This window comes from Myxocyprinus asiaticus, chromosome 35 (assembly GCF_019703515.2).
Source record: "Myxocyprinus asiaticus isolate MX2 ecotype Aquarium Trade chromosome 35, UBuf_Myxa_2, whole genome shotgun sequence".
NCBI lineage: Eukaryota > Metazoa > Chordata > Actinopteri > Cypriniformes > Catostomidae > Myxocyprinus > Myxocyprinus asiaticus.
In genome coordinates, this window is record NC_059378.1 from 41,559,485 (window position 1) to 41,572,706 (window position 13,222).

Below are 13,222 nucleotides of genomic sequence, written 5' to 3' on the forward strand. Positions count from 1 at the left end.
CTACATGAGGGTGTCTAAATGATTACAAGTTTCACTTTTGGGTGAACTGTGAATATTTAAAATCTGAATTTTGTATTTTGAAACACAAATAATGACTGCACATCCATTTAAACTTTAGTTTACAAAATGTACACTTTTTTGCACTATGAATTCTCTTTTTGTCACATTGCCTTGTTCATGTCTTTGAATTGGAAGAAAAAAAATATACTAAAAACACAGATTAGATCAAAGATGGCAACAAAGACTCTTTATTTACAAAATCCAATGATGTAAAACAACCGCTACTTAGAACACAATATCCATCGGAGCACGCTTTCAAATACTAGAGTAAATAATAAAGGAAATTACAAAAAAGGAAAATAAAAAGACCAAGATGAATGAAAAACTGTTATTGCATCATTTCACCCCATATCCAACACCTCAAATCAGGTCAGCCACTGAAAAATAAAATGTTAGAGTTAATATACTGGATACAATGAGGAAAACATTTTATATACATTAAGCAGAATTATCAAAAGGCTTTATATTAAAATATTAAATACTTTGAAAATGAGATGCACATTTGTTATTAATGTAATAAATTCTACAGATAATCTAGTGATGTTTGAAGAATACAGCGGAGATGTGATGAAACTCACCGTTCATGGGCATTTCATCAATCTGTGTGGAATAGTATTGCTCAATATCACGCAGAATACGAATGTCATCATTCTTCACAAAGTTGATGGCCACACCCTTCCTGCCATAACGACCTGATCGACCAATCCTGATGAGAGAAGACAAGTCATTTTTATTTGTATAGCACTTTTCACAACACACATCATTTCAAAGAAGCTTTACAGAAAATCATGCTTTGACAGAAATTGAAATTGTAATATATGTAATGTCAGAGTTATCACTGTGCAATTTAATAAAAACTTGATTAATAACTAAACTAGATAATAAAGTTTGTAAACAAACTTTGAGGTTGGCTTGAAAAAGTCTTGTCTAAAAGTTTAAACTAGTTTTGAAAGTTTAAACTCATTTTAAAAGTTTGAAGTTACACTAACCAGGTGTTGCTAGCATGTTCCTAGGCATTGCTAGCATGTTTGAGGGTGTTGCTAGCATGTTATAGCACTTAGCTAGGCGGTTCTAGCATGTTTCAGCACATAGCTAGATGTTGCTAGCATGTTGCTATCATGTTTAACATGTCGCTACCATGTTGCTTGCATGTTTTAACACTTAGCTAGGTGTTGCTAGCATGTTTTAACATGTTGCTTGCAGGTTTAGCATGCTGCTTGCAGGTTTTAACACTTAGCTAGTTGTTGCTAGCATGTTTAACATGTCGCTACCATGTTGCTGGCATGTTTTATCACTTAGCAAGGCGTTGCTAGCATGTTTTAATGGCGTTAACATGTTGCTAGCATGTTTAACATGTTGCTTGCATGTTTTAACATGGCGCTAGCATGTTGCTATCATGTTTAGCATGTTGCTATCATGTTTTATCACTTAGCTAGGTGTTGCTATGCGAGAGAGTGAAAACTTTCATCTCAATCACAGTCTTTTACCCAGACTGCCTGAAAGTGATTTTCAGGTGTATCCGAAAAGTATCAAATGTGATTGTTTTTTTTTCTGGTGAACTATTCCTTTGAATAAGGTGAAGTGGTTTCTCTGTGTTTGTACCTGTGGATGTACAACTCTCTGTTGTTGGGCAGATCATAGTTGATGATTAGAGAAACTTGAGGAACATCCAGACCTCTGGCCCACACGTCTGTGGAGATCAACACTCGACTACACACACAAACAAACAAGTTTTAATGGAAGTATACACACTCAATGTATGATGTTGATAACAGTCACTTTCTCTTGGGTAGTTGTGGTCAGTCTGAGTTCACCTGGCTCCAGATCTGAACTCTTTCATGATGGATTCTCTCTCTTTCTGTGGCATGTCTCCGTGCATTGATGACACAGTGAAGTTTGCTTCTCTCATCTTCTCTGTCAGCCAGTCCACCTGAAACAGAAATTAAACACTTAAAACAAGACAGGCGGTTTATGGAGATAGTTTGTGGGGTCACTGGAGAGGGACTGACCTTGCGTTTGGTGTTGCAGAAGATAACGGCTTGTGTGATGGTGAGCGTGTCGTACAGGTCACACAGAGTGTCAAACTTCCACTCCTCTCGTTCAACAGCCACGAAAAACTGTTTGATACCCTCCAGTGTCAACTCATCACTGTCGACAACAAGAAACACATCAACTCAAAAGTCAAAGTCTTTTATTTGTCACACACACACACAGGCAGAGGAAGTGAAACTATTTTCCAGCAGGACAGCTTCAGTTTAAAAATTCTGCATTGAAATGTATTAACATAAACAAGAAGAGAGTATTTAAATAAGAAATAAATAAATAAATAAATTTTATATATATATATATATATATATATATATATATATATATATATATATAATCTTATTTTATTATCTTATTATTTATTTTTAAATAAATTTAAGCACATTTTACCCCCACTTCTCAGTACTGTAACACATCTGGACATTTTACTTTTACTATACCCACTGTTTTCAATGACAATTACCTTTACAGTCATTTTTTATGTATTACAGTAAAAAAGTCGCAATTTAAAAAAAATTAAAATAGTAACGAGGGGGAGTACTATTATGTTGGAGAAATTCTTTACAATTTAAATGTTATATAATTTTTTCTTGTTCCGGTAATGAGAAAATCATCTTTTTACGCATTACAGAAATGAGAATTGTGGGGTAAATTGTGCGTAACAGTCATGAAAATAATATCAAAATGTAAAAATTTATGTTCCCCCCAATTCTCATTACCGTAACACATTTGAATGTTTTAGTTGTACTATTCACCTTGTTTTCAATGATGATTCTTATTACATAACAGTCATTTTTACTGTTACAGTAAACAAAATGCTGTTGTACCATTTTTTTTAAATCTTTTTTTATTAAAATCAGTACCAATGGAGTACTACTATGATGTATAAATAATTTAAAATAAAACATTTCGTGTCGTGGTAATGAGAATTGTGGCGTAAATTGCGTGCAACTGTCATGAAAATAATCTCAATGTAAAAATTCGTATTGCAGGAATGAATCCAGACGTTTTACATTTTTTCATTTCCTGTGTTTTCAGTGATGATTCTCCTTACTGCAAGTCATTTTATTACCTGCATTACAGTTCAAAAGTACTTTGGTTTCAATTAAAATCAGAAAAAATGAAAAGCAGAACCACCCAGGGACTATGTACAAATACTTTAAAATTGAAACATTTTATGTTTCTGTAATAAGAGTATCATAATGACCATCTTTTTTGTATTGCAGTAATGAACACTGGGGGGTTAAATGTGTGTAACTATCGTGAAAATAATGTCACAATGTAAAAAAAGCTTAGTGGTTTTTTTTTTTTTTTATCTGCAAAATGAAAATCTCCTGCAAGAAATTACTTCACATGTTTCGTGAGAATCACCCAGAAACTATTTTTAATAAATCTATTCATATGAACGGTTTCCAAGCAGTAGTCACTCATGAAAGTGAAACCAAACACACACTACATCACTCCACATCTCGTCGCCTAATATATCCAGTCAGCAACTAGACTGTGACACAATCTCAGATCAAATTTTCAGATCATATCTTCAGTTGGAAAAGAACGGTCTTATTAATGCTCCCAATCTGAGATCAGTTGTGTAGTGTGTGCAACATCATGACAGAAAACATGCGACTGAGTCTTTTAAATGTGTGCAGGGCGGCGACTTGACTTGAATGTTTTCAAACTCGTCCTGTCTGTAAGGCTGTATGAAAGCACACATGCGTGACTCACCGTTTGACCAGAATCCGGATCGGGTCGGTCATGAATTTGTTGGTCATCTCCAGGATCTCGTGTGGGAGCGTAGCACTGATGAGACACACCTGTGTGGCGGGCGGCAGATATCGGTACACATCATAAATCTGCTCCTTAAAACCTGCGGAAAGAAACAATATACAGGAGACGTTAGTCTGGGGTAATTAGACAAAAAAAAACTGGTCAAAAACTACCCACTTAGACAGGAAGAAACTGACTAATCACAGATCACTTTGTGCCATTTTATTTTAAATGGATTTAAATGGACACCAAAATAAGACCAGCACAAAAAAAGTACTCAATTACGTGGCAGTCTCCGTGAGCCGTTTTATGAAAACACACATAAAAGGGAAAATGTGTGTAAACATTGCATTTAATATTCAGAAATACAGTACAAACGGGGCCTTGGCAGTTCAGTGGTAAAAGACGCTGGCTATCACCCCTGGAGTTCACTAGTTCGAATCCAGGGTGTACTGAGTGACTCCAGCCAGGTCTCCTAAGCAACCAAATTGACCTGGTTGCTAGGGAGGGTATAGTCACATGGGGTAAACTCCTCGTGGTTGCTATAATGTGGTTCATTCTCGGTGGGGCGCATGGTGATGTGGGCACTGATGCCGCGGTGGATGGCGTGAAGCCTCCACATGTGCTATGTCTCTGTGGCAACGCGCTCAACAAGCCACGTGATAAGATGTGCAGATTGACATCTCAGACGTGAAGGCAGCTGGGATTCATCCTCCGCCACCCGGACTGAGGCGAGTCACTACACGACCACGAGGACTTAAAGCACATTGGGAATTGGGCATTTCAAGTTGGGGGAGAAAAAAAAAAGAAAAAAAAACATTAAAAGCTGAAATCTTGACAAGAAATGTTGGCATGAGTTGTGCTGAATACTCTTTTATTAATATCAAGAAAATAAGCAGTGAAAATTTTACTTTAAAATATTAATATTTGAAAAAGTTTTGTCCACCAAATCAGACATGTGGTTAATAATTTTGTTGTCATGTGACAAAAATCATAAAACGGAGAAGAGCCTCAAGACTGTGTGTAAAGTTTTGAAAACAAATCATTATTCTGTCATATCATTAAATATCAATATTTTTCTATTCTTATAAAAAGGCACATTTGGTTCAGGTCATGTGGTGTAACCAGGAGAAAATGTCTTTATTATTTACTTAAAAATTCATGATATTTGTAAAAAATATTTTTCACCTTAAAATATGTGTTTGAAAACTGTTTTAAATGAATGATTAAGTTGTGTACTCATGTATTCAAGGTGCAAGGAATCTATTTTAAAACTATATTTTAAAAGCTTTTACTTGATGGTTACACCACATGACATTTTTAAAGTTTTTTTTGTAGAAAATGCTATACGTGATACATCAACATGAACTCACAGATCACAGGTCTATGAACTTGACACGTGACTCCTCTTCTGAAACGACTTTCCATATCGGCTGATGTCAGCAAGGGCATGGCGTATTGGTTAGCGTTAATCAATAGCCAAATAGTTAGCCCACTTTTCACATATCAATCAATTCTTCATGGATAAAAGTCCCATCTTAAATTCTTTTTATTTTTTTAACCTCGAATGACCCCGCGAGAAAATTTGTCAAAACATGAATAACTACAGTCCTGACCAACACAAAATTAGTATCGTTTGAAAGTTTAGAAGCTCTACATTACAATGCATGTAGACATTATGACCAAAACTGAACAAGTGCTTTGAAATTTGCAGACAAATCAGAAGAGTTCTGTTTTGATCATTTATCAAAATAATTTGCACTGCACATATTATTACAATTAGGGTTGCAAAATTCCAGGAATTTTCAAAGTTGGAAATTTTCCATGGGAATTAACGGGAATAAACTGGAAATTTGCAAAATTGCAATTTAGCCTATAACAGGGAACTTAAATGTAGTTGAAAAAAAAAAAACATCTTGCAGCATAATCTTGGTTAAAACAACCAGATTTAATGCAAATTCAGTTGAATTTCTACCCTGTGCATTCCTCAATCACATGCACACAGCACACTACTTACTACAGCACACTACTTACTACAGCACACTACAGCACACTACTTACTACAGCAGGACTACTTACTACAGCAGGACTACTGAAGCCACACTACTTACTACAGCAGGACTACTTACTACAGCAGGACTATTGAAGCCACACTACTTACTACAGCACACTACTTACTACAGCAGGACTATTGAAGCCACACTACTTACTACAGCAGGACTACTGAAGCCACACTACTTACTACAGCAGGACTACTGAAGCCACACTACTTACTACAGCAGGACTACTTACTACAGCAGGACTACTGAAGCCACACTACTTACTACAGCACACTACTTACTACAGCAGGACTACTGAAGCCACACTACTTACTACAGCACACTACTTACTACAGCAGGACTACTGAAGCCACACTACTTACTACAGCAGGACTACTTACTACAGCAGGACTACTGAAGCCACACTACTTACTACAGCAGGACTACTTACTACAGCAGGACTACTGAAGCCACACTACTTACTACAGCACACTACTTACTACAGCAGGACTATTGAAGCCACACTACTTACTACAGCACACTACTTACTACAGCAGGACTATTGAAGCCACACTACTTACTACAGCACACTACTTACTACAGCAGGACTACTGAAGCCACACTACTTACTACAGCAGGACTACTGAAGCCACACTACTTACTACAGCAGGACTACTGAAGCCACACTACTTACTACAGCACACTACTTACTACAGCAGGACTATTGAAGCCACACTACTTACTACAGCACACTACTTACTACAGCAGGACTACTGAAGCCACACTACTTACTACAGCACACTACTTACTACAGCAGGACTATTGAAGCCACACTACTTACTACAGCACACTACTTACTACAGCAGGACTACTGAAGCCACACTGCTGCATTGAGCCCAAGGACTACATCCAGTCAAGTAAGTTTTGATGACTTGGGTATGATCTATGGTATTAAAGTTTAACTAGCAAATACTAAATCAAAATGTGTTTATACAATAGCTAGCTAGCCAGTAAATCAGATATGCTACATGTAAGCTAGCTAACACCATTTCACTGACAATTTAAGAGGTTAGCTATCATGGTGCTAGCTAGCTCAACTGTGATGCTGTTTTTTCTGCTAGCCAGTTTTCTGTTATCATACAAGAATATAGGTTATAGTTTGATTTAGCATGCTGATTGAGGAGTGTTCATCTATTCATCAATTGTAAAATATTTTTACCATTCCAGAATATTCAATTTTTTAGCTAACTATTTATACATCTGTGCATGGCATTGCATTAGTGTTTTTTACAAGCTTTTTTTCTAATCGTATTCTACAGAACAATGCCACGTGCGCCATCTGATGTGTGGATACATTTCACCTCAGCCAATGTATAAGGAAAGGCTGTGTACATTTGCAAATACTGTGCAAAGATCTATGTTAAGAATGCCACAAAGATGCAGCAGCATATAGCCAAGTGCCCAAAGTTTTTTCCAATATTTCCAAAATTCCCCAGCTTTACTTTCCATGGAAAGTTTTCGGAAATTTACTGGAAAGTTTCTGCCCCTTTGCAACCTTAATTGCAATCAGTAAAAACATCAAACTGATCAAATAGTCATGTGTCATATGTTGTTGGAAAGTAAAATACAACCAGCCTATATGTTTTACTCACAGACAAAAATATAGCGAGTAATAGATAAGTATATGTCTTTGACAATTATGTTGGTGTTGCTTATATGCCGCATTTTCTTCACAAAACTTCACAAAAAATAAAATGAACAAAATATCATAAGACGAGATTATCTTCCAAACGAGCCCACACACACGATAATCAGATGTATAGATCATTAGATAATCCACATGAAGCACAATGTTACAAATGACCACCAGGAGATGGCGCCAAATACATGACACAGACTCAATGATGACTCAAATGACACAGAATGAAACTCATTCTGTGAAATCTCATTATTAAAATCATGTCTGCATGCTATGCAAACCTTTAGTCATTGTTGTGTTTGCATGTGTAATTAGTTCTTATGTACAATTATTATGTTTTATTTGTTTGGAGACGTTTTTGTACACTATGATAAATTTTATTTATAATGTTATAACTTTTGATTGCTTTGTCATATCAACACAACATTTTTCTCAGATACAGTTGACATGATTGGGAACAAAAGCAGTTTTTCAGAGCCAGAGATATATAATGTCAAATAGGAAAAAAGTATATTTTTGTCTAAATTGTTTGTGATTTCTCAGCAGTTTCTCAGGCTTAGAGTCTCAGAATGTATCATAATATATAATCTTTAAAACATTTGAAAAGTTTTCTTTACAATGATACCAAACACTTGACCCTCCTTTAATTTTGGGTATGCCACTGAAACAGAATCTTCAAAAACACCTTCAGATCTTAAAGGGTTAATCTAGATTTCTTTTAATATATATTTAAAAAATGTTATCACTTCGGATAACCTTATTTGTCAATGACACAGGTACTGATTATTTCTGTGATAGCTCAGAAAACAAAGTGGAATATAAATAACTGTATTTGATATTTAATTTACCAACTTTTGGCAAATCCATGGACATCCACAAATTTGTTTCCAGGCGGACTGAGTGCCCAGGAAGTTGCAAAATGTCAGCAAATCAGATTGGACGTGTGATTGAGAAATAGGTGTGTAATATACATCCGGCAATCAGTGAACTGTGCGTGCCGTCACCGGCTGAGAATAATTTGTTGTTTTAGAGCTGGAAGAGTGACTCAAATGTTCACATTTGTGACTGCACTGAAATATTTTTTTACAAGTTTAAAGTTTTTACCCTTATTGAGCATTTCATCCGCTTCATCCAACACCAGCATCTTAATGGCACGAGTTCTCAAACTCCTTCTGCGGATCATGTCTGGAAAAGATTTTATCATCACCACATCAGAGTGACAAAATCAAGCACAATGTAATTGTACATTACAGTGAAAACTATATAATGTATAATAGTAATAATTAACTTTAACTGACAACTTAATTTGTTTTATGAAGAATAAGAATCAATGTAAACTAAGAGAGGTAATTTGCATATAGAAGTCTTAAAGGTACAGTTGCATAAACAGCCTGTTAAATTGTAAACACAATAGAGAGGGTGGAAAAGGATCATAAAATACTACACTGACTGTTTTTGGTGAATGAAACCTTGATGAACATCATCAAAAAGAGATTCTAATCCATTTCTCACCATTAGATTGTTGAGCTACATAAAAAATATGGCCTCTTTAAATGAATGACTGACAAGATGAACAGAAACAAACTCACCGAACACTCTTCCGGGCGTTCCAGCCACCACATGCTGACCGTAATCCAGCTTCCTGATGTCTTCTCCCACGTTTGTGCCACCAATACAGGTGTGACATTGCACGTTCATGTAGTCACCCAACGCCAGCAGCACCTGCAGAACACAGGAAGTGACATCACTGAACACAGCCAGACAACAGGAGGCAGTGTAAAAGTGCGACAGTTCGTATTTTACCTTCTGGATTTGTCCTGCTAACTCTCTGGTTGGCGCCAAAATCAGTGCTTGAGTCTCTCGAACCTACAATCCATTTGAACAGAAGTTATGCAGATGAAAAGCAGGTTCACATCATCAAGTGTCAAACCGTTGACATACCTGAATATCCAAACACTGCAGCACTGAGATACAGAATGTGGCTGTTTTACCAGTACCAGACTGAGACCTGGAGAGAAGACAGACCGTGTTAGACTATTCAAATAAATGACATAAAAATCATAATAGAAGCGTTATGACTTACTGTGCGATGACGTCTCGTCCCTTGATGATCTGTTTAATGGCTCTCTGCTGAATCGCTGATGGTTTCTCAAAACCTGAATAATAAACAATGTTATAAATCAAGATCAATTCCATCATGAAGGAAAGACATCAGAACAAATACGAATTAAATAAGATACTATTTGACAAACTCACATTGCTTATGTGTGTTGAATATGAACATACAACAGATAGATGCACACTCCAACATGTTAAACAAGCTTGTTTATCTACATGGGGACAAAAGACGGCTATTGTTTACATAAAAAAAAGATAATACAGGTCTATAAATTAACCCTATCCCTAAAAAAAAACAAAACAAAAAAATACTAAGAATAACTGTACCTTTGTGAATGTCCCCAGAGAATAAATCCATTGTTGGGTGTAATGCATTACTAAGTAATTAAATTACTTTTTCATTGAAAAAAAGGAAAGGGATTACACTTTTCAGTAATTTAATTACAGTTACTTCTGATGTAACTGCGTTAAATACTGTATCATTCTATATAAAACAGTAGTGAATTTAAAATAGAAATTTAAATTAATTTTCATCCCGTCGAGGTTGATAAGGGTTTTAAAAAGTAATAGGTAGCGAAGTTCTTCATTTGGAATGATAAACGTCCCAGACTACATTCCAACAAATTACATAGGCCAATTGACAAAGGTGGGCTAGGCCTACCCAAGATTTTGTTTTATTATTATGCATTCGGTCTCAGAATTTTGGCTCATTGGTCGCTTCCACCTGAGAGAGCCCCTCCCTGGTTTTCTATTGAACAGGAAGTTGTTGCCCCTTTCTATTAAACTAATCGGAGAAGTTAAGTCACACCCCGTTATTTCACATTTGCACATGATTTGGACAAGAGTGGCCAGAGTGTTTAATTTGGACGTTTATTTAAATGTTGCCTCGAGCCTATGGCTGAACCCAAAATTATGTATTAATAAGTCCCCTTTCTGTGAGAGGGGTTAATACACTCGGTGACCTATATAAGAGTGGAGTGTTGAGATCTTTTGAGAATCTGGGTCATCATTTTGAGATTCCCAGATCTCAGTTTTATAGGTGTTTACAGCTGCACCACATGCTCTGTACTATTTTTGGGAGCAGCATACACCCCCCTAAAGTGGCAGATACTCTGAGAGAGGTGATTACTGCTTTTGGAAAAGGTCATGAGGCATCAGTGTATTACTCCTTATTAATTCAGAGTCTGGGGGATGGAGCTTTAGCTTCTATCAAGAGATTATGGGAAAAAGATTTGAATTTGGTATTGGAGGAAGAAGTGTGGACTAGGATTCTAAAAAATGTCAAGTCTGCATCTAGAGATGCAAGGGTTCATCTTATGCAATTTAAGGTTCTACATAGATTTTACTGGACCACCTCTAGATTATATAGGCTTGGTCTTAAAGACACACCCAACTGCTGGCGATGCCAATCAGAAGTTGGAGACACAACTCATGTCTTTTGGGGGGGTGTTAAGATTCAAGATTTTTGGATGAAGGTGCAAAGCTATTTGTTTGATGTTTTGGGCACTCAAGTTTTGCTTTGCCCCAGACTTTGTATTTTGGGTGACAGAGCTGTCATAAATCTGGGGGACAAATTGGGTTAACAAGTGTTATTATTGGCAGACAAGTCATTTTAAGGGGTTGGAAGTCTGACTGAGCGCCATCATTTCTAGAGTGGTGTACAGAGATGGGGAGGGTGGCAGCGTTTGAAGAAGGGGTATCTAGAGGATTGGGTAATTTGGACTTGTTTATGGGAAAATGGGGCAAATATTTGTGGAGGGCTCTCGGGGAGGGACAGTGGAGAGAGAGATGTAGAGTTTGTGTGTGAATAATTATATTTTATTAATTATTTTATTTTTTATTATTTGTTTTTGTGTGTCTATAATTATGTGGGACCACTGGGATGTTGTTTTGGGTAGGATTGGGGGGGGGGGTAGTAATAGAGAGGGTTAAGTATTGATTCTGTTTGTGTATGTTCTTGCTTGTATGTGTTAATATAGGAATCAATAAAAAATGTTAATAGAAAAAGTAATAGGTAATAAGTAACGCAATTACTTTTCAGACAGAGTAATTAGTACAGTAATCTAATTAAACTGTAGAAGATGTAATTAGTAGTTAGTAATCAATTACTTTTCAGAGTAACTTAATCCAACAGTGTTTACATCGAGCGCAGACCCTTTTAAAATTAAAAAGACGCGTAACAACACTTAATAAGCAGTACTGAAGTGTTTAATACCGTAGGCGTATATCCCGCGCAGCAGATCTTCCCTCAAGCCCATCGTGTCAAACGTCGGCGTCACATCCACCTCCTCACTCGTCTCAAACTCGATCTTCGTCATGTCTTCCTCCTTCAGGAGCCTCTTCCTCACGGGAGCGGCGGCTGCAGTCATGATTAGGACAGATCTGGATAGAAAAACACGCGTTAAAATATCAACCGTGTCTGCAGGCCGAACAGAAGAGCGCCGCGTGTGTCGCAGCTGTGACGCACAATAGACGAGACGCGCCGTGACGTAACACGGGTTGATCCCAAACGCAAAGTAGTTGTTGTTTTTTTTGTTTGTTTTTTGCTTAATTGAAACATATGACAATAATTAACATCATAACTTAACCAACAAAAGGAAGAAAAAAAGAAAGAAAAAGAAAAGACTGAAGAGAATAAAAGAAAAGAGTGCAGATAAATTAAATCAAAGTTTACAATTCCAGTACAGAGAATAAATTATACATGTTCTGATTGCTTTTTTGTTAACCGAAAGTGATATAGTATTCAAATAATGTTTACATTCTTTTAAGAATACCAGACAGGCTTGCAATTCGAAAACTTGCATTTGTGAATATACGATCTGCATAGAAAAATAATTTAATTTATAATAAAGCAAATATTTGGATCAGCATTAAAAAAATCCAAAAATAACATTTCTGGGTGACATCACAAAGCCGTGTAAGACATTATTGGAAATAAAAGAACTAATGTCTTTCCAAACTTGCACGGTATAATTGCAGGACCAAAATAAATGAAGAGGAGTCTCAACATCAACTTGACAAAAGGAGCAATTTGTGTCAATATCAAGCCTAAATCTTTTCCCTAAAATTGTTTGACAGGGTAAATATTATGGATTAGCTTAAAAGATATTTATTTTACCTTATTTGAAAGAAAAGGTTTTTGTTGCATGGACCTAATCACTTTCCAGTTTAAATTATCAAATAAACTATTCCAATATGAGATTACAGGAGGGGCAGAGATCATTTCTTCAAGGAAAACAGTTCTTATTTTATGGCTTCTTATTTATTTTTTTATTTTTTTATTAATAAAGCATATATTACCAATTGGTGTGTCAATAGGTTCATTTTAGGGAACTGTTGGCCTTAAAGAGTGAATATTTATGAAAAACATACAGAGGCCAGAAGGGATTGCATCCATGACTATAGCGAAGTCTCTGGGAGTCACTGGGATATTATACTCCGCTAAAAATTCTGCATATCTGAAGAGCTGACCGTCACTGTTAAACAGCTGGCT

At 36.3% G+C, this 13,222-nt stretch overlaps 1 protein-coding gene across 1 annotated transcript; it reads right to left on the reverse strand.

Moving 5' to 3' along the window:
* Positions 1 to 220: 220 nt before the first annotated feature.
* On the reverse strand, positions 221 to 12,195 carry LOC127426504 (eukaryotic initiation factor 4A-III-like). The gene is made up of 12 exons (XM_051673363.1): positions 11,945 to 12,195; positions 9,695 to 9,767; positions 9,553 to 9,619; positions 9,415 to 9,477; positions 9,201 to 9,333; positions 8,716 to 8,796; positions 3,832 to 3,973; positions 2,070 to 2,208; positions 1,875 to 1,990; positions 1,663 to 1,770; positions 639 to 766; positions 221 to 437 (listed from the first exon to the last, which is right to left on the reverse strand). Exons 1-12 carry the CDS (start codon positions 12,096 to 12,098, stop codon positions 421 to 423), a joined length of 1,221 nt encoding a protein of 406 aa, XP_051529323.1. The 5' UTR covers positions 12,099 to 12,195; the 3' UTR covers positions 221 to 420.
* Positions 12,196 to 13,222: the final 1,027 nt, after the last annotated feature.

Excerpts from the sequence above, each read along its gene's own strand:
- LOC127426504 (XM_051673363.1), bottom strand. The coding sequence starts at position 12,098 with ATGACTGCAGCCGCCGCTCCCGTGAGGAAGAGGCTCCTGAAGGAGGAA. Across the intron at positions 9,620-9,694 it reads GGACGAGACGTCATCGCACA|GTCTCAGTCTGGTACTGGTA; the intron begins GTAAGTCATAAC and ends TCTTCTCTCCAG. Across the intron at positions 1,771-1,874 it reads GAGTTCAGATCTGGAGCCAG|TCGAGTGTTGATCTCCACAG; the intron begins GTGAACTCAGAC and ends TTGTGTGTGTAG.